Source organism: Microcaecilia unicolor, chromosome 9 (genome assembly GCF_901765095.1).
Source record: "Microcaecilia unicolor chromosome 9, aMicUni1.1, whole genome shotgun sequence".
NCBI lineage: Eukaryota > Metazoa > Chordata > Amphibia > Gymnophiona > Siphonopidae > Microcaecilia > Microcaecilia unicolor.
Genome location: NC_044039.1, coordinates 145,426,649 through 145,447,758, shown reverse-complemented (window position 1 = coordinate 145,447,758; position 21,110 = coordinate 145,426,649). Strand labels below are relative to the sequence as shown.

General features: G+C 46.0%; 1 protein-coding gene across 1 annotated transcript in view; it reads left to right on the top strand.

Annotated features, from left to right (window-relative positions):
• NUSAP1 (nucleolar and spindle associated protein 1) overlaps positions 1-21,110 on the top strand; it is a 268,127-nt gene that overhangs the window by 205,591 nt on the left and 41,426 nt on the right. Inside the window, 2 exon segments of the mRNA XM_030214927.1 lie at positions 10,423-10,609; positions 17,590-17,593. Coding sequence (XP_030070787.1) covers positions 10,423-10,609; positions 17,590-17,593 — 191 coding nt within the window.

Genomic DNA, 21,110 nt, shown 5'->3' with positions numbered 1-21,110 from the left:
CCTGCCCGTGGGCGTGTGGTTATGCTGAAGTTCTTGGTTCTATGGCGGCAATTTGATGTTCTGCTTTGGGTGAAGTTCCACTTGCAACCCCTTACAGTCGTCCCTGTTGAGCCGTCTCTGGTCTCAGAGACTTAAGACCAGCTGGTGATGTGGATACCTCAAGCCAGACGGAGTCTGACTTGGTTTCTCCCTGCGCCCACTCTTGATGGGTTGCCCTTCCAGAATCCCAGTTGATGTGTTCTCGCCTCTGTCAAACTCTTTGGATGGGGAGCCCATTATCTCCACCACTCTCTACAGAGCTGCTGGTCGAGAGTGGAGGCTTCCTGGTCCAGCAACAGATTGGAACTTTGAGCTGTCTGGAAAGCTGTACTAGCCTTTGCGCCTCTTCTTTGCAGGAGGCTGGTGCTCATGCTCTGTCACATCTGTGTCTTACATCAACAGACAAGGAGGCACAAAGAGTGTATCTGTAGCCCAGGAGGCATGTCTTCTTTTTCAGTGGGCGGAATTGAACATTCTGATTTCAACTTCTCACATAGTGGGTTCACTGAACTCGCAAGCGGATTTCCTCAGTAGAGTGTCTCTGCATTTTTGCCTCATTTCCACACAGTGGGGCTTTCTGGTTCTGGACCTCATGGCATCCAGACTCAGTGTGCAAGTACACACCTTCTACAGCCGCTTCAGGGAGAAAGACTCCCTAGGAATGGATGCACTGGTACAGCCTTGGTCGTTAGATGGCCTCCTTTACGTGTTTCCTCCTGGCCTCTCGTTGGAAGGACGTTGCACAGGTTTGCACGTCATCCCGGTAAGGTCATTCTTGTAGCTCCGGACTGGCCCAGATGTCCTTGTATGCGGATCTCATCTGTCTTCAAATCGCTCCTTGGTTGACTCTCTCTTCCTCCACAGATGGGCTTATTGCACCAAGGTCCAGTACTTATGGAGGATCCCTCCTGCTTTGGTTTTATGCCCTCGCTGTTCAGAGGGCGCAAATGAGGAAGATGGGTTACCCGGATGATGTTATTAATACCTTGCTGCAAGCCCGAAAGTGATCCACTTCTTTTTATGATACAGAATGCCTCATTAGCTGCTCACCCTGATACAGTGCGATTCTTCAAGGGAGTCGCTCATCTGTGTCCCCCTTTCTACCATATTTGGCCTCAGTGGAGTCTTCAAGGCTCTTCAGTTGGCCCCCTTTGATCCCCTTCATTGAGCAACCGCCATTATGCCAAATGTAAGCCACATTGAGCCTGCAAATTGGTGGGAAAATGTGGGATACAAATGCTGCAAATAAAATAAATCAAAGATCTTACTTTAAAGGCAGTATTTCTAGCTGCCATTTTGTCCGCATGGAGAGTTTGAGCTTCAAGCTATCTCTTGCAGGGATCCCTTTCTCCCCTTTTCTGACTTGGGAGTTTCCATATTTATTTTTATTTATGTATTTTAGATTTTGCTCACCTTTTTCAGTAGTATCTCAAGATGAGTTACATTCAGGTACTCTGGCTATTTCTCTGTCCCAGGAGGGCTCATAATCTAAGTTTGTACCTGAGGCAATGGAGGGTTAAGTGACTTGCCCAAGATCACAAGGAGCAGCAGTGGGATTTGAACTGGCCACCTCTGGATTGCAAGACTGGTGCTTTAACCACTAGGCCATGCCTCCACTCCATATGGACAGTTCCGTCCTTTTTGCCGAAGACTGTATCTCCTTTTCATGTCAATCAGATTGTTTCTTCCTTCTTTTTCCAGGGAAGTCTATTCTGCAGAATACACTTCCTTACAACTGTTGGATATCAATTGTGCCCTTATGCGCTGTCTTACCGCTACCAACAATTTCAGGTGATCTGATAATCTTTTTGTCCTCTTTGTGGCACCCTGGAAGGGTCTGCTGGCCTCCAAAGCAACAGTGGCTTTGTGGCTTAAGGAGGCTATTTCTTTGGCTTACATTCTGAAGGGCAGATCTGCTCCAATGCACTTCAAGGCTCATTTGGTGACTTTTTTGGCAGAGTCTAGGGCAATTTCGTTGGCAGAGATGTAGTGGCGTACCTAGGATATTTGACACCCGGGGCCAATCATTTTTTAACACCTCCCTCCAAAATCTAGTACTAGGCATACTGAGAATATAAAACACTGAGGACCTACAGAGCAATTCTACCATACCATAAGCAGTCATTTCTATAAGTCACACAAGGGTGTACCTAGGAAAAAGAAGCATCTTAAACACGGCAGTGAGCACTAGAACAACAGTTCACCTATTGTAAAACTAAACCAGCCAGAACAGTACAGATTGTCGATCCTGCATAGTCAATGCCAACAGAAAGCCATGTCTTTTTCACAGACACAGAAACACCCTAATCCACTATAGAAGAAGTAACCACAAATAGAAATATTTAGACAAAATTTAAAGTGAACCCCCAAGAAGCCAGATTCTGCATACAAAGCAACACCACAGGAACAGTGATAGTGATGTGCAAAATATAAAGATAGCAGATGTAAATGTAAAATAAAAACTAACAAATACCAATCACCACTTTACAAATTAACAAATATAAATAAAACAAATATAGAAAATAAGATGCCAGTTTATTGGACTAATACATTTAGCTTTCAGATCAATACAGTATCCTTTCCTGACCTGAGAAGGGGGATTTTGGTCTCCAAAGGTTAGTCAAAATATATTACAATTAGTCAAATAAAAAGATGAACTTATTTCCATTTTCTATTTATAAACATTTATTAACACAGCTAGAATACTTCTTTATCCTAAAGCATAAAAAGAAAATAAATTATTTACAGTTTGTTGTCACTGGTTTTTGCTTTCCTCACCTTTTCATACTCTTCCTTCAATCCAGCATCTGCCTTCTCTCCCTCCCTGCCCCTGCCATCCAGTCTCTCTCTCTCTCTCTCTCTGCCATCCAGTGTCTGCCCTCTCTCTCTCTGCTCCTGCCATCCAATGTTTGCTCTCGCGCTCTCTCTCTGCCCCTGTCTCTCCGCCCCTGCCATCCAGTATCTGTCACTCTGCTCCTCCATCGTCTGCCCTCTCTCTCTCTGCTCCTCCATCGTCTGCCCTCTCTCTGCCCCTCCACCCAGTGTCTGCCTTCTCTCTGCCCCTCCACCCAGTGTCTACCCCCTCTCTTTCATCCACTGTCTGCCTTTCTCTCTTCCTTCCACCGCTTGCTTTCTCTCTTCCTTCCACCGCCTGCTTTCTCTTACACCCATCGTCTGCCCTTTCTGTCTCTTCCATCCATCGTCTGCCCTCCCTCTCTCTCTCTCCCTCCCATCTATCCAGGGTCTGCCCCCTCTGTTCAGTCCCATTATTCCACCAGTCTCTAGTTTCAGTCTCAGCCTCTGCCCCTTTTCATCTCTCAGTTCCAGTCACCTTCTTCCACCTACCCTGCATTTACAGCCCCATTCTCCTATCTGCCCCCTTTTCAGCCCCAGCCTCATTCTACCACCTGCTCCAGCCATAGCCCCCTTCTCACCCCCCAGTTCCAGCTCCAGACCCCTTCTCCCATCTGAGCCCCCCCCCTTTTTCAGTCTCCCAAGTTTCAAACCTAGCTCCTATTTTAGCTGTTAGTTTGATGCCCAGCCGCAGTCTCCTTCTCATTTCCGCCACCTGGCACCCTGCATTTTTAAAATCTTTGAATCGGCAGCGCAGTGCCAGTGTGCAGCATTTATGAAAGAAACAGGTTGCCTTGGGCCTTCCCATACCGTGTCCCGCCCTCCTCTGATGTAACTTCCTATTTCTGTGAGGGTGGGACACAGTGAGGGAAGGCCTGAGGCGACTTGCTTCTTTCACTGATGCTGCACACTTTCGATGCACTGCTAATTCAAAGATTTAAAAAATGCAGGGAGCTGAGGATGGGCAGGTGGAGACTGGGGACTGCGGAGGAGAGGCAATAGCAGTGGCCTGAATAGAACGACTAGAGCAGTGGGAGCGGAGTACCCCTCCCTCACAACCCCGTCTTTGATAAACCACTTCAGAGATCTGTTGGTCAGCAACATGGTCTTCTCTTTCCTTTAAGCATTATCATTTGGATGTGTCTGCTAAAGCAGTTGCTTCCTTCGGGGCCACGGTTCTCGCTGCAGGGATATTGCAGTCTCTCTGCGATTAAGGATTGCTTTTGTACGTTCCATTTATCTGGACTGATCTTTGAACATAATGGAAGGAAAATTAGTTAATTACCTGATAATTTTCTTTCCTTTAGTCCCAAATGATCAATCCAGAGCCCACTCTGTGATGGTTTTGGTTTTTCCAAGTTCTATGTAATTTCGGGTGTTTGTATTGTTCTGGTTCTGCTATTTCTAAGGGACAAGTTGTGTGCTTTATTTCATAGTTCTTTTTCTATATAGAGGCTGGAGTTTATTTTTCTCTGTAAGTCACTCTTTCACCACATGGTTGCTAATGAGGTACAACTCATTAGAGTTCTCTATCTCCACCTGTTTGGCAGATAGTCACATTTGTCTAGACTGATTCTTTGGGACTAAAGGAAAGAAAATGATCAGGTAATGAACTAATTTTTCCATATTGGTCACCACTGACTGACAGTAGAGCTGAATATACATAATCATTTTATTTAAATTGTTGCTGTTGCCACTAAAAATGCATTCCACGTTTTTTAATGATGTAGATTGGGCCTATGGATTTAGTTATTCAAAGTTACTATGAAACTGTTTTATCTTTACTAATAACTTAGACTACATGTATAATCTGGCATTCCATATAATCAAGCAGATCAATCCATAGACTGGTGGGTTGTACCCATCTACCAGCAGGTGGAGATAGAGAGCAATCTTTTGCCTCTCTATATGTGGTCATGTGCTACCAGGAAATCCTCAGTATTCTCTCTGTCTAGCAGGTGTGTGGTCACATGCAGTAGCTCTGGCTTGGTCTCCACGCCTATTTACTTAGGCTTTGTTGAGTACCTGGGGTTGAGGGCTCTTCGTGAGCAAGTGCAAACCTGGTGGTGCCAGGTCCCTCCTTTTCTCCCCACTCCCGCTGGCTCCGTTAAACCCCCCCCCCCCCCCCCCAAAAAAAACAAAACATAACAATCTTGAAGCAGAAAAGATTTTACTTGCAGCTGCTCACTGGGACACCAATTCGTTGCAGCTCGGAGCAAGAAGCAGGTAATTTTACCTTTTCCTAGTGGGCAGGGGGTTCCCCGAACGTTTCCCTCGTGGATCATGGCGTCAGATGGTAAGGGTGCGAAAAAGTGCTCCCCGGACCGCGATCGCGCGGCTAGTGGGGAGGCGCGGGGATCGGAGGCAGAGAAGCCCTTTTTGGGCACCCTTCCGGACTTTGCTGATTTTGCCGGTTTTTCCTCCGCTGGGGCGTTTGCGGCCTTTCCCGCCTTAGGCGCCCATCCCCCGATGTCCGCCCTTCCGACGTCGGCCGCCCATGCAGCTCGGCCGGCCTCTGGTATGGCGGCCTTTGAGTTGGGCGGCTGTAAGAAGATGGCGAAGTTTAAGCGCCATGCTTCCCGAACGGCTCCTTTGCGAAGTGACACGCCAGACGCCATTTTGGATGCGCAGCGCGCCTCTCCCCCGCTATATGGAGTGGAGGTTGAGAGTTCCTCTAGGGCTGTGGCCCAGGTTGCAGAGGTGCACAAACAGGGGAGTTTCTCTCCCGAGTTTATTTTGTTGCTGCATCAGGCCTTTCAACTGCAAAACGCTGCTCCTGCTGCCCTGTCAGATATAGGGGAAGAGGCTTCCCTGATCAAGCGCCCTCGGGTGGATCTTCAGGTCTTGGGGGACTCTGTCTCCTCTGATGTAGATGAGGGCAGCGTTTCTGAGTTCTCCCAAAGGTCCCTTGGGGATTCTTTGGAGGAGGCTGATCCTCGCCCTGATGGGGGAGATGTCCCCTCTGCAGCGCGGCTTTTTCGCTCAGAGGAATTCCCTAACCTGTTAGTTCAGGCTATGAGCATCTTGAGTATTCCTCTCCGGAGGAAGGCCCTCCTTCAGCCTCGGCAGGTTCCGCTATTATGTTGGGAACCAAGCGCCCTTCCAGAACCTTCCACATCCATGAAGCCATGAAAACTCTAATTTCGGCTCAATGGGATTCTCCTGAGGCGAACCTCAAGGTAGCTAGGGCCATGACTCGTCCGTACCCTCTGCCAGAGGGTGAACAGGAGGCCTTGCGCTGGCCAGCAGTGGACTGTCTAATCACTGCTGTGACAAGAAAGACGGATTTGCTGGTGGAAGGTGGCTGTGCCCTTAAGGATTCTCAGGACAGGAAATTGGAAGCGGCCTTAAAGTTAGCCTTTGAAGCGGCCGCCTTGAATTTGCAGGCCTCGGTTTGCGGCTCCTATGTGGCCAGGGCATGCCTGATGGTGGTGCAGCGAGCCTCTCCCTCGGATCCTTCCTTGAGGGCGGATTGGCCGGTCCTGGAGTCGGGCTTGGCTTACTTGGCAGACTTGCTGTATGATGTTTTGAGAGCCTCAGCTAAAGGTATGTCTCAGACAGTCTCTGCCCGTCGATGACTATGGCTTAAGCATTGGTCACCTGACCATGCCTCCAAATCCCGCAGCCAAGTTGCCTTTTAAGGGCAAGCTGCTCTTTGGGGATGAGCTGGACAAGATCGTGAACGATCTCTGCAGTTCTAAAGGTAAGAGGTTGCCGGAGATCAAGGCAAGGGCCAGCAGTGTTCGCCCTGGTTCCTCTGAGGGCCGTTTTCAAGAAGCCCGTTGGTATCGCCCGGGCAAGTCGGGCTCCTCCTCCTTCAAGCAGAGGTTCTCCCCAAAGCAGCATTTTTTTCGCAGAGACCGCTGCTCAGAAGGTTCTTCCTCCGGTCCTCCCCCAGGGTCTCGTACCCAATGACGGGGCCCTGGTCCATGGCCCAGAGCAGATAGGAGGAAGACTGTCCTCTTTTCTGGGCGAGTGGACCAGGGTAACTTCGGACGCTTGGGTTCTAGAAGTCATCAGAGACGGCTACAAGTTGGAGTTCTGCCGGCCCCTGAGAGATGGGTTCGTGAACTCTCCCTGCAAGTCTGCCCTCAAAGTGGCAGCAGTTCAGCAGACTCTGGACAACTTGCTCCGCCTTGTGGGCGGTTGGTCCCAGTGCCTGTAGAGCAGCGTGGCACAGGACGTACTCCATTTACTTGTGGTGCCAAAGAAAGGAGGCTCCTTCTCGGCCTATCTCAACCTCAAGGGAGTCAATCGGTCCTTGAGAAACGGCATTTCCATATGGAGACTCTCCGCTCCGTGATTGCTGCGGTACAAGAGGGAGAATTCCTGGCATCCTTGGACATCAAGGAAGCTTATCTGCACATTCCCATCTGGCCGCCTCATCAGCGCTTCCTGCGCTTTGCAGTGCTGGGCCGGCACTTCCAGTTCAGAGCCCTCCAGTTCGGGTTGGCTACGGCTCCGCGGACCTTCTCCAAAGTGATGGTGGTCATTGCGGCTTATCTCCACAAGGAAGGAGTGCAAGTCCATCCCTACCTGGACGACTGGCTGATTCGAGCTCCCTCCTTTGTGGAGTGTGGGAGAGCGACAGACAGGGTCATTGCTCTTCTGAGCTCCCTGGGATGGATCATCAACCGGGAGAAAAGTCAGCTGCGCCCAACTCAGTCCATGGAGTATCTAGGTGTTCGGTTCGACAGTCAAGTGGGCAGAATGTTCCTGCCGGACAACCGGAGCCTCAAGCTTAAGGCCTAGGTGGGCCAGTTCCTAGCCTCCTCAGCTCCTCGGACTTGGGATTATGTGCAACTGTTGGGCTCCATGACGGCCACGATGGAGGTAGTGCCCTGGGCCAGGGCCCATATGAGGCCACTACAGCACTCTCTTCTGTGGCGCTGGTCTCCGGTTTCGGGAGGATTACGCAGTTCGCCTTCCCCTGGACCCGGCGGTGAGAAGGGCGCTAAGTTGGTGGCTGATGTCAGACAAGTTGTCAGCCGGTATGCCTCTCACGTCCCCGGAGTGGATTGTCGTTACGACGGACGCCTGCTTGACCGGGCTGGGAAGGACAGCGCAGGGGTTATGGTCGCGGCGGGAGACGAAGTGGTCCATCAACTTCTTGGAACTTCGGGCCAATCGCGCTTCAAGTGTTTCTTCAGGTACTGATACTGAGGCCAGTTTGAATCCTGTCAGACAATGCCACGGCCATGGCCTATGTCAATTGCCAGGGAGGTACCAGGAGCGCCCCCTAGCCAGGGAGGCCATGAAGTTATGCCAGTCGGCAGAGGCGAATCTGGACCAGCTGCGGCGGCTCACATTGCGGGAGTCCTGAATGTCGAGGCGACTTTCTCAGTCGCCCATACTTGGATCCTGGAGAGTGGCAACTGTCTGCTCGGGTGTTCTTGGAGATCACGAAGCGCTGGGGCATGCCGACCTTGGATCTGAGGCGACCTCGGCCAATTGCCGCGGTTCTTCAGCAGAGGATGGGACCCTCGATCTCTGGGGGTCGATGCTCTTCTCCAGCAGTGGCCGGTACAGGAGCTTCTCTACGTGTTCCCGCCTTGGCCTATGCTGGGCAGAATTCTCAGCCAGGTGGCGAAACACCCAGGCCGGGTGGTCCTGGTGGGTCCAGACTGGCCCAGACGCCCTTGGTATGTGGACCTGATCCGGCTTTCCGTAGACAGTCCTCTGCGGCTTCCAGCGGAGTGGTGCCTCTTGCATCAGGGTCCCGTGGTGATGGAGGATCCCTCCCCTTTGGTGTTACGGCCTGGCTCTTGAGCGGAAGTGGCTGAAGAAGAAGGGCTTCTCGGACAAGGTCATCGCCACTATGCTGAGAGCACGGAAGTGCTCTACTTCTACTACGTACGCCAGGGTATGGCGTACCTTTGTATCATGGTGCGACGCAGGATCCTTGTTGCCCTTCACGGTGCCAATTGCTTCAGTGTTGGCGTTCCTGCAAGAAGGTCTGGAGAAAGGCCTGTCGCTCAGCTCTCTTAAGGTCCAGGTAGCGGCTCTAGCTTGCTTCAGGAGTCGCCTGAAGGGTGCTTCCCTGGCTTCTCAGTCAGATATGGTGTGTTTTCTCAAAGGGGTTAATCACCTACGCCCTCCTCTGCACTCGATAGTGCCTACGTGGAATCTCAATCTGGTGCTGCGGGCCTTGCAGAAGCCACCCTTTGAGCCATTATCGCAGCTGTCTCTGAAGGACCGGACGTTGAAAGCGGTCTTTTTGGTGGCAATTGCTTCAGCCAGGAGGGTTTCCGAGCTCCAGGCGCTGTCATGTAGAGAGCCGTTCCTGCGGTTCACGGAGGCAGGAGTGTCTATTCGCCCAGTGCCTTCCTTCCTGCCCAAGATTGTTTCTCGCTTCCATGTGAATCAGCAGCTTTGTCTACCCTCCTTCCATAGGGAGGATTATCTAGAGGAGTATCGTGCTGTCAGATGCCTGGATGTTAGACGAGTTATCATCAGATACTTGGAAGTGACCAATGATTTCCGGAAGTCGGATCACCTGTTCGTGGTGTTTGTGGGCCCCCGTAGGGGTCTGCAGGCATCTAAACCTACCGTGGCACATTGGGTCAAGGAAGCGATTGCGGCAGCTTATGTGGCTGCAGGGAAGGTTCCGCCTATCCAGCTGAAGGCTCATTCTACTAGAGCACAGGCGGCTTCGATGGCAGAGTCCAGGTCCATTTCCTTGGAGGAGATTTGCAGATCGGCGACTTGGGCGTCGGCTCATACCTTCTCACGGCATTATCGCTTGGACGTGGCAGCACGGGCCGAGGCCCAGTTTGGAGCTTCAGTGTTGCGTTCTGGGATTTCCATGTCCCGCCCTGGGTGAGTACTGCTTGGGTACATCCCACCAGTCTATGGATTGATCTGCTTGATGATATGGAAGGTAAAATTATGTATCATACCTGATAATTTTCTTTCCATTAATCATAGCAGATCAATCCATAGTCCCTCCCAGATATCTGCACTGTTTGTTCTAGTTCAGTTATATTTCAGGTTCAAGTTTAGACTTCAGTTTCTGTCCAGGAGGACTTCGAGTTCAAGTTCTTCCACTTGGATCTCCCTGGAGTTGGGACGACTTTGTGTTACAGTGAGCTGCTGCTTCTTTCCCCCCGTTTCGACGGTGGTTGGATTCATAACTAAATTGTGCCAGTGCTCCCTCCCGCTTCGTGCGGTAGTAGGGTAGCTTTGTTTCCCTCTCGCTTTGGCGGTGATGGGTTAAGCCAGCTCCTCCCGCGGTTGCGGTAGCAGGACAATCCAGTTTCCTCCGCTTCGGCGGTGGTTGGGTGGCGGAGTGTCCCTTTGTGGGTGTAATTCTCTATGTTTGGTGATTCCTGCGGATGGAGCTTTGATATCGACTATACTGAGTATTTCCTGGTAGCACATGACCACATATAGAGAGGCAAAAGATTGCTCTCTATCTCCACCTGCTGGTTGATGGACACAACCCACCAGTCTATGGATTGATCTGCTATGATTAATGGAAAGAAAATTATCAGGTATGATACATAATTTTACCATCTGTTATTCTTTCAGAAACCATTGAACCCCAGGATGTCTTTATTTAGCCCGTTGGCTCATAAAGGCAGGCATTCATTTGTGTGCACTCCTTCCAGTCAACGCCGTTCACCACGTATCTCAATAAATGCGGCTAATCGCAGTATCTTGATAGAGAAGTCTGTTTTTAAAGCCTCAGTCCTTTCATCATCCAAATGAATGTCCGGTAAATATTCAGTGTTCCATTGTTTTTTTTGTTTGTTTTTGTATGTTTTAAATCATTTTTAAAAAAGATTTACATGACAAGCAAAAATACAGAATTAGCACATAACACATTCCAATTAAATGTCAGAATATACATCACGATGCTTAATAACAGATCAGCATAACCTACACTGGCTGATCAACTGTACATAAGTTTTAGTTTTATATTAGCATTTTTTACAGATCTCTTCAGAGATTATTAAAAAAAAGACATAAAATACATTCTGACATCCTATTCAACATACATATTCAAGATCCTACTCTACTTTATGGGTCAAGGAATTCCAGAAGGGTCCCCACATTTGTTGAGAAAGCAACTCTTTGCAAAAATCAAAAGATTTCACTCTCATCCGTCCCATACTTAAAAGCTCATGTGAGATCTCCATTGGGCCAGTGAAAGAACTTAATGTTTCAAGTTTATTGGAAAATTTAGTATCTGGCCCAGCAGAACAACCATCTTGGGTGGCTTACAATCTATAAAAAAAAAAAAAAGGGGGAGGAGGAAATGACGAAGACATCCTACTGTTGCTTGTATGTCTTCATCATTTCCTCCTCCCCCTTTTATCCTACTGTTGCTTGTATAAGTAGGAACTGATAGGTAAGAAAAGGAGGGGAAAAAATGGAAAGGAGAGGATAACGTTTACCAGTTGTCTATGGCCTCGTCATAAGTACTAGGAGAAGGCATCCTGGAAAAGAAATGTTTTAAGATTGGTTTTAAAAAAGTTGTAGAGTAGTAATTTGTCTGAGATGAGGAGACAGAGTTCCATAGCTTGGGACCTGGTAAAAGAACATGGTTGTGCCGACTATCCTCATGGAAAATTTCTCTCCGAGTAGGGATTGTAAGCAGATTTGGTTTTGAAGATCTGTGTGTGTGTTTGAGAATTGGGAAGAAGGTATTGGGAGAGATAAAGAGTTTCAGAAGAGATGATGGTTTTGAAAATAAGTAGAAGGGTCTTGTAGTTGATACGATGGGAGATAGGCAGTCAGTGGGAGGGTTTGAGGTATGGAGTTATTTGATCGTATTTCTTGAGATGATGGAATCTGATGGCAGTATTTTGAACTAGCTGTAAGCGATGACGGTGATAAACGGAATTACAGTAGTCTATTTGAGTAATGATTAGAGAATGAATGAGGATGTTAAGTACGGAGGTGTGTGTGTTACTCTTTTGCACCAACAATGTGACAGGCTTTAGAAAACACTTGACTCCCTGTGGGAATGTCCAAGGAGTAGCAGTGTTCAAATAGGAGCCCTGGAGTAACTTGTATGTAAAGCTTCACGTTGTTGAGGCATGTTGCCACAATGATTACCAAAACTGGTATTAATGGGCAAGACCAGGTCATATTAACCCAGTGTTGCCCCAGTTTGATGACATTTAGTTTCTTATATACCGCCTGCAAGCCCAATGCTTTCAAAGCAGTATACATTAAGTAGGGCTTTTTTTCTGTCCCTGGGGGCTTGCAATCTAAATTTGTATTTGAGACAATAGAGGCTTAAGCGACTAGCGGAAGGTCACAAGGAGCTGAAGTGGGATTTCATCTGAATTCCCCTGGTTCTTAGCCTTCTGCTCTAACCATGAGCTGCTCCTTCGAGGACACGCAGGGACAGCATATTTTCACAGTGAGCAATGCAATCAACAGAGCTCCAGTGCAGAGAACTTACCTGCAACCTTCCAGAAGCTTTTGGAGCACTGCATTCTGTCTTCATTCATGTAGTAAAGATGTGCCTCTTCTGTCTCTTCTCGCAGCCGACTTGTTTTTTCTTGCATTGTCTTATTTTCCCTCAGTTCTTTTATTTATTTATTTTTTAAAATGTTCCACCAGTGTGCCTGGACCATGTCACTTACTGACACTCATAATTGGTGTTTGTCATATCTGGGGTCCAACCATGTTTCTTTTGAAAACTCTGTTGCCAGATGTTGAAGAACCATCCGGAGTCGTGCAAAAAATATTTTTAGTGCCGAGGTCTATAAACTTGTCTATCAGAGACATTAGTCCCCATGGCCCCTGGATCTGTATTGGAAACTGGGAATGGATTGGCATCAAGGAGGTCTCCTGCCTTGACTTTGAGCATCAGCAGTGCCCATTGGGGCCATGTATCCTCAGATCCCATACTGAGGGACCGTAAGAATTCAATGTAGTGCTCATCAACACCAAGGGGTTTCCGATGTCAGGCAGAGGCCAATGAGCATCTGCATCAATCCCCTTCAAAACATGACACCAGGGCAATTGGCATCGCCAGTATCTGAGAACTCTGATACCTTCTGTGGTCCTGACTATTCCGATTTGAGCCCTTGCCTTTACTGGTGCCTGTCTCCAAGGTAGTGGTTTTGGGCTATGCTCCAAGAGGAACTGGGGCGCCTTCTCGTCTGATGCAATGCTTGAGGTATCAAGGGCATTGACATTGGGTGTGATGTCAGTCCAACCCATCATAGAGGCCCATGTTCTCCCTGTTGGTCATGCATCAGCACAGTCGCCTGAAGAGTATCGAGGTTTGTGGTGGAGAAGACACTATTTTCTTTAGCCCCTCAGAAAGCTAACCTTCCTCAAGATCCAGACCCCATGCTGGTCCTTGATGCTCTCTTCCAGAGCCTGGCCATGAGTCCAGTCATCTGAATGGGTGCAAACAGACAGAATGCTACTGTCATGAGTCTGATATAGACCACTGCTAGGATTCTGTGGAAGAGCGCCAGGTTCCATTGGAGGAGTGATCTTTCGACCTTCCTTCAGATCCCAAGACCAACCAATTATTGTTTATAATTGGTGTTAATTGGCAGTTAAATGTGTAACTGCTCTTAGTATTCTATAAATTGCATGCTCAAATTCCAGAACACTCAACTTCAAGGGGGGTGTGGACCTTGGAGGGATATTGGCGGGTTGGGGCATGTCAAGCAATTACATACGGATTATAGAATACAGTTAAGCATGAGCATTTTTGCTAGCCATTGAGCTAGTGTAAGTGGTCACACTTAAGTTAGGCGCATAAATGCAAACTTAAGCTAGTTTTATATAATGACAGTTGCACACACAACTGCCAAATAGAATTTGTGCTTAGGGCACATCATTCTGGCACCTAAGTTAAGGTAATCTATAGGTAATTACCCTCTATGTGGTTAACTGTTTAACATAACTTAGTAAAAGGGCACCTATGTGTTTCTGTATAGGATACATAATTACATATCCCTTTTTCAAGAGCTTACCGTCTAAACATTAAAAGGTTAAAAGATTACAGTACATAAGTATTGCCACACTGGTACAGACCAAAGGTCCATCAAGCCCAGCATCCTGTTTCCAACAGTGACCAATCCAGGTCACAAAAACTGGCAAGATCCCGAAAAAGTTCAATGCATTTTAGGCTGCTTATCCAGAAATAGGAGTGGATTTTTCCCAAGTCAATTTAATAATGGTCTATGCACTTTTCCTTTAGGAAGCCGTCCATACCTTTTAAAAAATATATATATATTTATTTACACATTTTCAATATTACATTCATATTTACAAATGCTAGAAATTAGAAGTTCAAAAACAAGGCAAAAATATTTTCCCAGTGAGGGTTAAGGTATTTAAACTTTTAAACATTTGACCACAATTTTTGGGAACAAGATATAGGGAATTATAAAATAAAAGGAAAAATAATGTAATCAAGTCAGAGAGGAGAACCAAAAATCTGCTCACTAATGGTATAACAGCATGTACTCTGTGTGAAGATTCAGGTTGAAACAGCACCCTTTTCCTTAGATAATATATATTCCATCATTTTCTTTGGGTCAAGGAATAAGTAATTTGTATTATTTATGGATACAGACACCTACAAGGAAATTTTTAATACACATAAGTACTACCTATAGCGAAAATTCTAGGTTTTAAGGCCATGAATTCTCAGTCTTCTTTTCTGTGTGACTTTATTTAAATCAGGAAATATTTGAATCCTTTCACCAAGAATTATCATTCATATGTTAAAGTATAATCGAAAAATATTATTCCTATCTGATTCAAATACAAATGAGACTAATAAAGTAGTTCGAAATGTAACAACTTCCAGTGAGCTTTCGAAGAATTCAGTAATATTAAGTTCAGGTTGAAGTTCAGGTCCCGAGTTTTTATTCCGGTATATATTGAGCTCTAATGATGGAGGAAAACCCCTCCATTGGAACTAACTCTCCAAGGTATTTTTTCAACATATCAGTTGCAGACACCAATGGTGCTTTTGGGAAATTAAGAAATCTTAAATTATTCCTTCTTTCTTGGTTGTCAAGATATTCTAGTTCCCTAACTAGAATATCCCTGTCCTTAATCACTGTTCCTTTCTGGCTTTGTAAATTCTTAATTTCTCCACTTATATTTTCAGTTTTCCCTTCATTTTCTTGCACTCTGCCAGTTAAGGATTCTTGAGTTTGTTTTAAGAAGGAAACATCTTCTTTAAAGGAATTCGTTATTTGGATAAGGGTAGAGTTCAGTCCTTGAATAGTTTCCCACAGTGTGTCCATAGAGACTACTACTGGTTTTTTAAATTCTCCAGCTTCCAGAAATGCAGCCCCCATGTTAAGAGGAGAAATCGGGCCACTTACCATCACACTCCCCGACGATGGCAATTCTGGGGTTGATGTAACGGCAGGTCCTCCTCCAGCTGCATGTAGACTCAGCTCTTCTGGCACCGTCTGCTGCTGCAACTCCGCCGACATCGATCTGCTTTCGGGTTGCGGGGGAGCTGTAAGCAGTGGCGTACTCAACGAGGCCGCTTCCATGCTGCGATCCGATAGAGATCCGTTGGATCTAACCAGAGCGGGCTTCTGTTGTTCTAGCTTCTGGACGCCACAATTCTCCAGCGTTTGCTGTCGGTCAGCGGGACCCTCGGGGTTGGAGGAGGTCTGTCGCCCGATTTTTCCCTTTCCTCTTCCCCATTATACTTAGGGGTAAGAGATGCTTACTCGATGGCGTTTGCTGGGAGTCAGGAGCTCAGTTGCATACGTACTCTCCGGTTGCCCTCTTGTTCCCCCCGTCCAGACCTTTTTTTAAACCACACTAATCTAACCTCTGATTCGTATTAAAATTTACTACTTTGTAGCTTCATCGCATGCCCCCTAGCCCTAGTATTTTTGGAAAGGGTAAACAAATGATTCACGTCTACCTGTTCCACTCCACTCATTATTTTATAGACCTCTATCTTATCTCTCCTCAGCCGTCTTTTCTCCAAGCTGAAGAGCCCTAGACGCTTCAGGCTTTCCTCATAGGGAAGTCGTCCCATCTCCTTCTTGTCTCTGTAGCTTTTCTAATTCCACTACATCTTTTTTGAGATATGGCGATTAGAATTGAATACAATATTCAAGGTGTGGTCTCACCATGGAGCGATACAAAGGCATTATAATGTCCTCATTTTTGTTTTCCATTTCTTTCCTAGTAATACCTAACATTCTATTTGCTTTCTTAGCCGCCAGAGCACATTGAGCAGAGAGTTTCAACGTATCATCAACAATGATGCCGAGATCCCTTTCTTGGTCGGTGACTCCTAACGTGGAATCTTGAATTACGTAGCTATAGTTCGGGTTCCTCTTTCCCACATGCATAACTTTGCACTTGCTCACATTAAACGTCATCTGCCATTTAGATGCCCAGTCTCGTAAGGTCCTCTTATAATTTTTCACAATCCTCTCGTGATTTAACAACTTTGAATAACTTTGTGTCGTCATTAAATTTAATTACCTCACTAGTTATTCCCATCTCTAGATCATTTATAAATATGTTAAAAAGCAGCGGTCCCAGCACAGACCCCTGGGGAACCCCACTAACTACCCTTCTCCACTGAGAATACTAACCATTTAACCCTACTCTCTGTTTTCTATCTTTTAACCAGTTTTTAATCCATAATAGGACACTACCTCCTATCCCATGACTCTCCAATTTCCTCTGAAGTCTTTCATGAGGTACTTTGTCAAATGCCTTTTGAAAATCCTGATACACAATATCTGGATTTTCAAAAGGCGTTTGACAAAGTACCTCATGAAAGACTCCAGAAGAAATCGGAGAGTCATGGGATAGGAGGTAGTGTCCTATTGTGGATTAAAAACTGGCTAAAGGATAGAAAACAGAGAGTAGGGTTAAATGATCAGTAATTGCATGAAGCATTTAGGTTCCCAGTTTATTTATTTATTTATTGCATTTGTACCCCACATTTTCCCACCTATATGCAGGCTCAATGTGGCTTACATAGTACCGTCAAAGGCGTTTGCCCAGTCGGTGGATAACAAATACAAAGTTGTATAGTGATCGTATGATGTATAAGTGGAGGGTCAAAATGTATGAAGATTGCATGTTGTCCTGTGCGATCATAGTTATGCTTTGTTGGTAGGTGAAGAGGGTTACGTGGGGTCGTTGGGGTAGGCCTTTTTGAAGAGGTTGGTTTTTAGTGATTTCCTGAAGTTCAAGTGGTCGTGGATTGTTTTCACACCTTTTGGGAGCCCATTCCATAGTTGTGCACTTATGTAAGAGAAGCCAGCTGCATAAGTTGTTTTGTATTTCAGTCCCTTGCAATTTGGGTAGTGTAGGTTTAGGTAGGATCTTGATGATCTGACTTTGTTTCTTATTGGTAAGTCTATGAAGTCTGTCATGTATTCTGGGATTACACCATATATGATTTTGTGGACTAAGGTGCAGATTTTGAAGATGATCCGTTCTTTGGGAGCCAATGCAACTTTTCTCGGAGGGGTTTGGCACTTTCGAAACGTGTTTTGCTGAATATCAGCCTGGCTGCTGTATTTTGGGTGGTCTGGAGTTTTTTTAATGAGTTGTTCTTTGCAGCCCACGTAGAATCTGTTGCAATAATCTGCATGGCTTAGGACCATTGATTGCATTAGGTATCGAAAAGTTGCTCTTCGGAAGAAAGGTTTTAATCGTTTGAGCTTCCACATTGAATAGAACATTTTCTTTGTTACAGAGTACTGTCGGGAGTAAGGTTCTGATCGAGTGTGACACCGAGTATTTTCAAACTGTCCGAGGTAGGGAGGGTATGTCCTGGAGTATTTATGGTTGTGGGTTTGTATTTGTTATATGGAGAGGATGAGGCAATGTGTTTTTTCGGTGTTCAGTTGGAATGAGTTTGCCCAGGAGTCCATGATGTTCAGACTATCGTTGATTTTGTTGGTTATTTCTGTCAGATCATGTCTGAAGGGGATGTATATTGTAACATCTGCGTAAATGAATGGGTTAAGGCCTCGGTTGGATAAGGACTGTGCCTGTGGAATCATCATCATATTGAAGAGTATTGGTGATAATGGTGATCCTTGAGGTACTCCGCAGACTGGGTTCCACGGTGGTGATATGTTTGACTTTGATTTTACTTGATAAGTTCTGGTGGTTAGAAAGCCTTTGATCCAGTTAAGTACGTTTCCTTCAATCTCGAATTGGCCTAGTAGTATGTTGTGGTTTACCATGTCGAATGCACTCGACATGTCGAACTGGAGGAGGAGTATGCTTTTGCCTGTGGCAATCTCCTGCTTTAATTTGGCCAGGAGGGTGACTAGGACAGTTTCGGTGCTATGGTGGGATCAGAATCCGGATTGTGAATTATGTAGTATTGAGAACTTGTCCAGGTATTCTGTAAGCTGTTTAGTCACGAAGCTCTCCATCATTTTTACTACTAATGGGATAGACGCAACTGGGCGGTAATTGGTGATATCGTTTGTGTTTTTCTTGTCGTCTTTTGGTATTGGGGTGAGTAGGATGTTGCCTTGTTACTCAGGGAAGAGACTTTGTTGTAACATGAAGTTTAGAAGGGATGTAAGGTCTGCTATGAAGCGGTCTGGGGCAGACTTGAGTAGATGACTGGGACATGTATCCAGTTTGCAGTGGGTCTTGGGTGAACCTGTGAATCGCTTGTGTAACTGATTTGGTGCTGAGGAGATTAAATGTTGTCCAAATGCGGTCAGCTGGGTATCCTTCGGAGGATGGGTCCAGATCGTTGACGAAGATTTCGATGCCGGTATTGTGATGAGGAAGTGTGCTGCGTAGTTTTATTATTTTTTCGTTAAAGTAGTTAACTACGCAGCTAAGTAGTTAGCAAGTTTGTGTGCGGGTGGGATGTCTATGTTGGTTGTGGTGATAGGGGTGGTGTCTAGTAACTTATTTACGAGTTGGAATAGTTTCTTCATATCTTTGTAGTCTGGTCCTAATTTGGTTTTGTAGTAGGACCTTTTGGTTTGTTTTATTGCGTATTTGTATTTTCTATGTATTTGTTTCCATGCGTTGAGCACGTGTTCATCTTTTGTCTTTCTCCATACTCGTTCAAGTTTTCTAGCTTGTATTTTGAGTTTTTTTAGTTCGTCATTGAACCAAGGTATAGTGTTTTGTCGTCTTGATATTTTTGTTTTTAAGGGTGCTATTTTGTTTAGTACGCTGTCGCATCTGCCTTCCCAGTTGTTGAGATAAAGTATGGCATCAGTGCGTGTTGTCCATTCGTTGTCGTATATTTGTTGCCAGAATATTTGTGGATTGATTTGCCCTCTTGTAATGTAAGCAGTACGTTCTGGTGTACTGTTTGAGCCCTTCTTCCGCCAGTTTAGAGTTAGGTTCAGTTTGTAATGGTTAGTCCAAGGTATTGCTGTCCATTTGATGTCTGTTATTAATAGGTTATTGTCTGTAGGTAGTTTGTGATAGGAGGTCCAATGTATGTCCTTTGATATGGGTAGTTTGCATGTAGGACCATTTAAAATCCCAGGACTGTAGGAAGTCTTTACATTCAAGAACGTTTGTGGAGTTGGGGTCTTCTAGGTGAAAGTTAAAGTCGCCTAGTAGCAGTATGTTGTTGTTGTTGTTTGATATGAAGTCCATGAAGGTGGGCTGACTTTCCTTCCAGTTGCCGGGTGGTCTGTAGAATAATACGCAATTCAGGTGATCGGTTAGGGAGTTGTTATGGAGTCTAAATGAGGCAATTTCTAGTTGGGGTGTTATGGAGGCGGCATTTTCTCAGTATATTAGTGCTATGCCTCTACCTCTCTTTTCCGATCTGGTTCGGTGGGTGATTTTGTAACCTGGCGGGCACAGTTCAAGGATTGTGGGGTAGTTTTGGTTGTGAATCCATGTTTCATTGAGGTGATCCAATCTGATATTGTTGTTTTGTTGATTACGGATCTAGCATTGATGTAGCCTACCTGGATGTTTTGGTATGGGGCATCTAGGTTTGGTGTTATGTGGATTTTTGTTAGTTGTCATTCCTTGGGTGATGTGTGTTTGTTGTGGTCTTTCCTTTTGTTTTGTTGGTGATGTCCATGTTTAGATAGTCAGTTTGGTGGAGTGTGGAATGTTTGATCATCTTTGGTGATTTTGTAGGGTGGGTATGAAGTAATGTTCTGTGAGTGGGATGGATAGTGCTAGGTGGATCAGTGAAAGGGAGTAGATTACCAGAAGTATTTTGATTGTGTTCATTTTGGTGTCAATTTAGGATATATAGGTTACTCACGGTCAGATGCTTGGGAGTGAAGTCCTGAACACCTATAAGTCAGGCTTATAGTGAGAGTGGGAGCTCAGCAGTTCTGATGGGAATACAGGCTCACAGTGAGAGTGACAGTTCAGCAGTTCTGATAGAAGTAGAGCCTCAGAAGCAAGCTGCCTATTGTGGGAGGTGCTTTCTGGTATCACCAACCGTTTGCCTGGTTTGAAATTATGTTGTGAAAGATGATGGCTGAGGAAAGCCTTCCCCAAGAGCAGACTACAATAAAGGTTGGAGCTCAGCAGCTCTAATAAGAGTGTAGACTGCTGTAAAAGTAGGAGCTTAACAGTTCTAAAGTAAGTGCAAGCTTACAGTGAGAGTGGGAGCTCAGCAGTTCTGATGGGAATACAGGCTCACAGTGAGAGTTCAGCAGTTCTGATAGTTCTGTTCATTGTTTTGTTTTAAATTGTATACCACTTTGAACACTATCGGATATTGTCACGGGGTCAGGAGTAGTGAGCCCATTGGCCACTGCTGGCGACCCACCCAAACAAGGATCGAGGCTGGAAACAGGGCTTGCACAAGCAGGACTGGAACTGAAGCTGAAGACGGGCAGGACCGGAACAAGCAGGGCAAAAACTAAAGTAAAGACGAAGCAGGGCTGTAGCAGGCAGGACAGAATACAAGCAGGGAAGGGACTCTAGTAAAGGCAAGCAGAGCTGAAGCAGAAGCAAAATTACAGACTGGAGACAAAGCAGGAGCAGGCTGAAAGTGCAACAAACACACACATACAAGGCATAAAAGTTCCAAGTTGCTTATAAAGGACTTTACTGATGATGTCACAACCAAGAATGAGGCTTGGCTGCAGGAACACCAAAGCGAGGCTTGACCAGAGCAGGGCCGGAATGCTGGAACATCAGAATAGGACTGGAATGATCTCTGGAACATGATTGTGGAAACAGGGAAAAGCAGTCCACAGCAGCCATAGGGCCTGGTCACTGGGAGAAGAGGTGAGTATAGGCACGGCCACAACCGTGAGAGATAT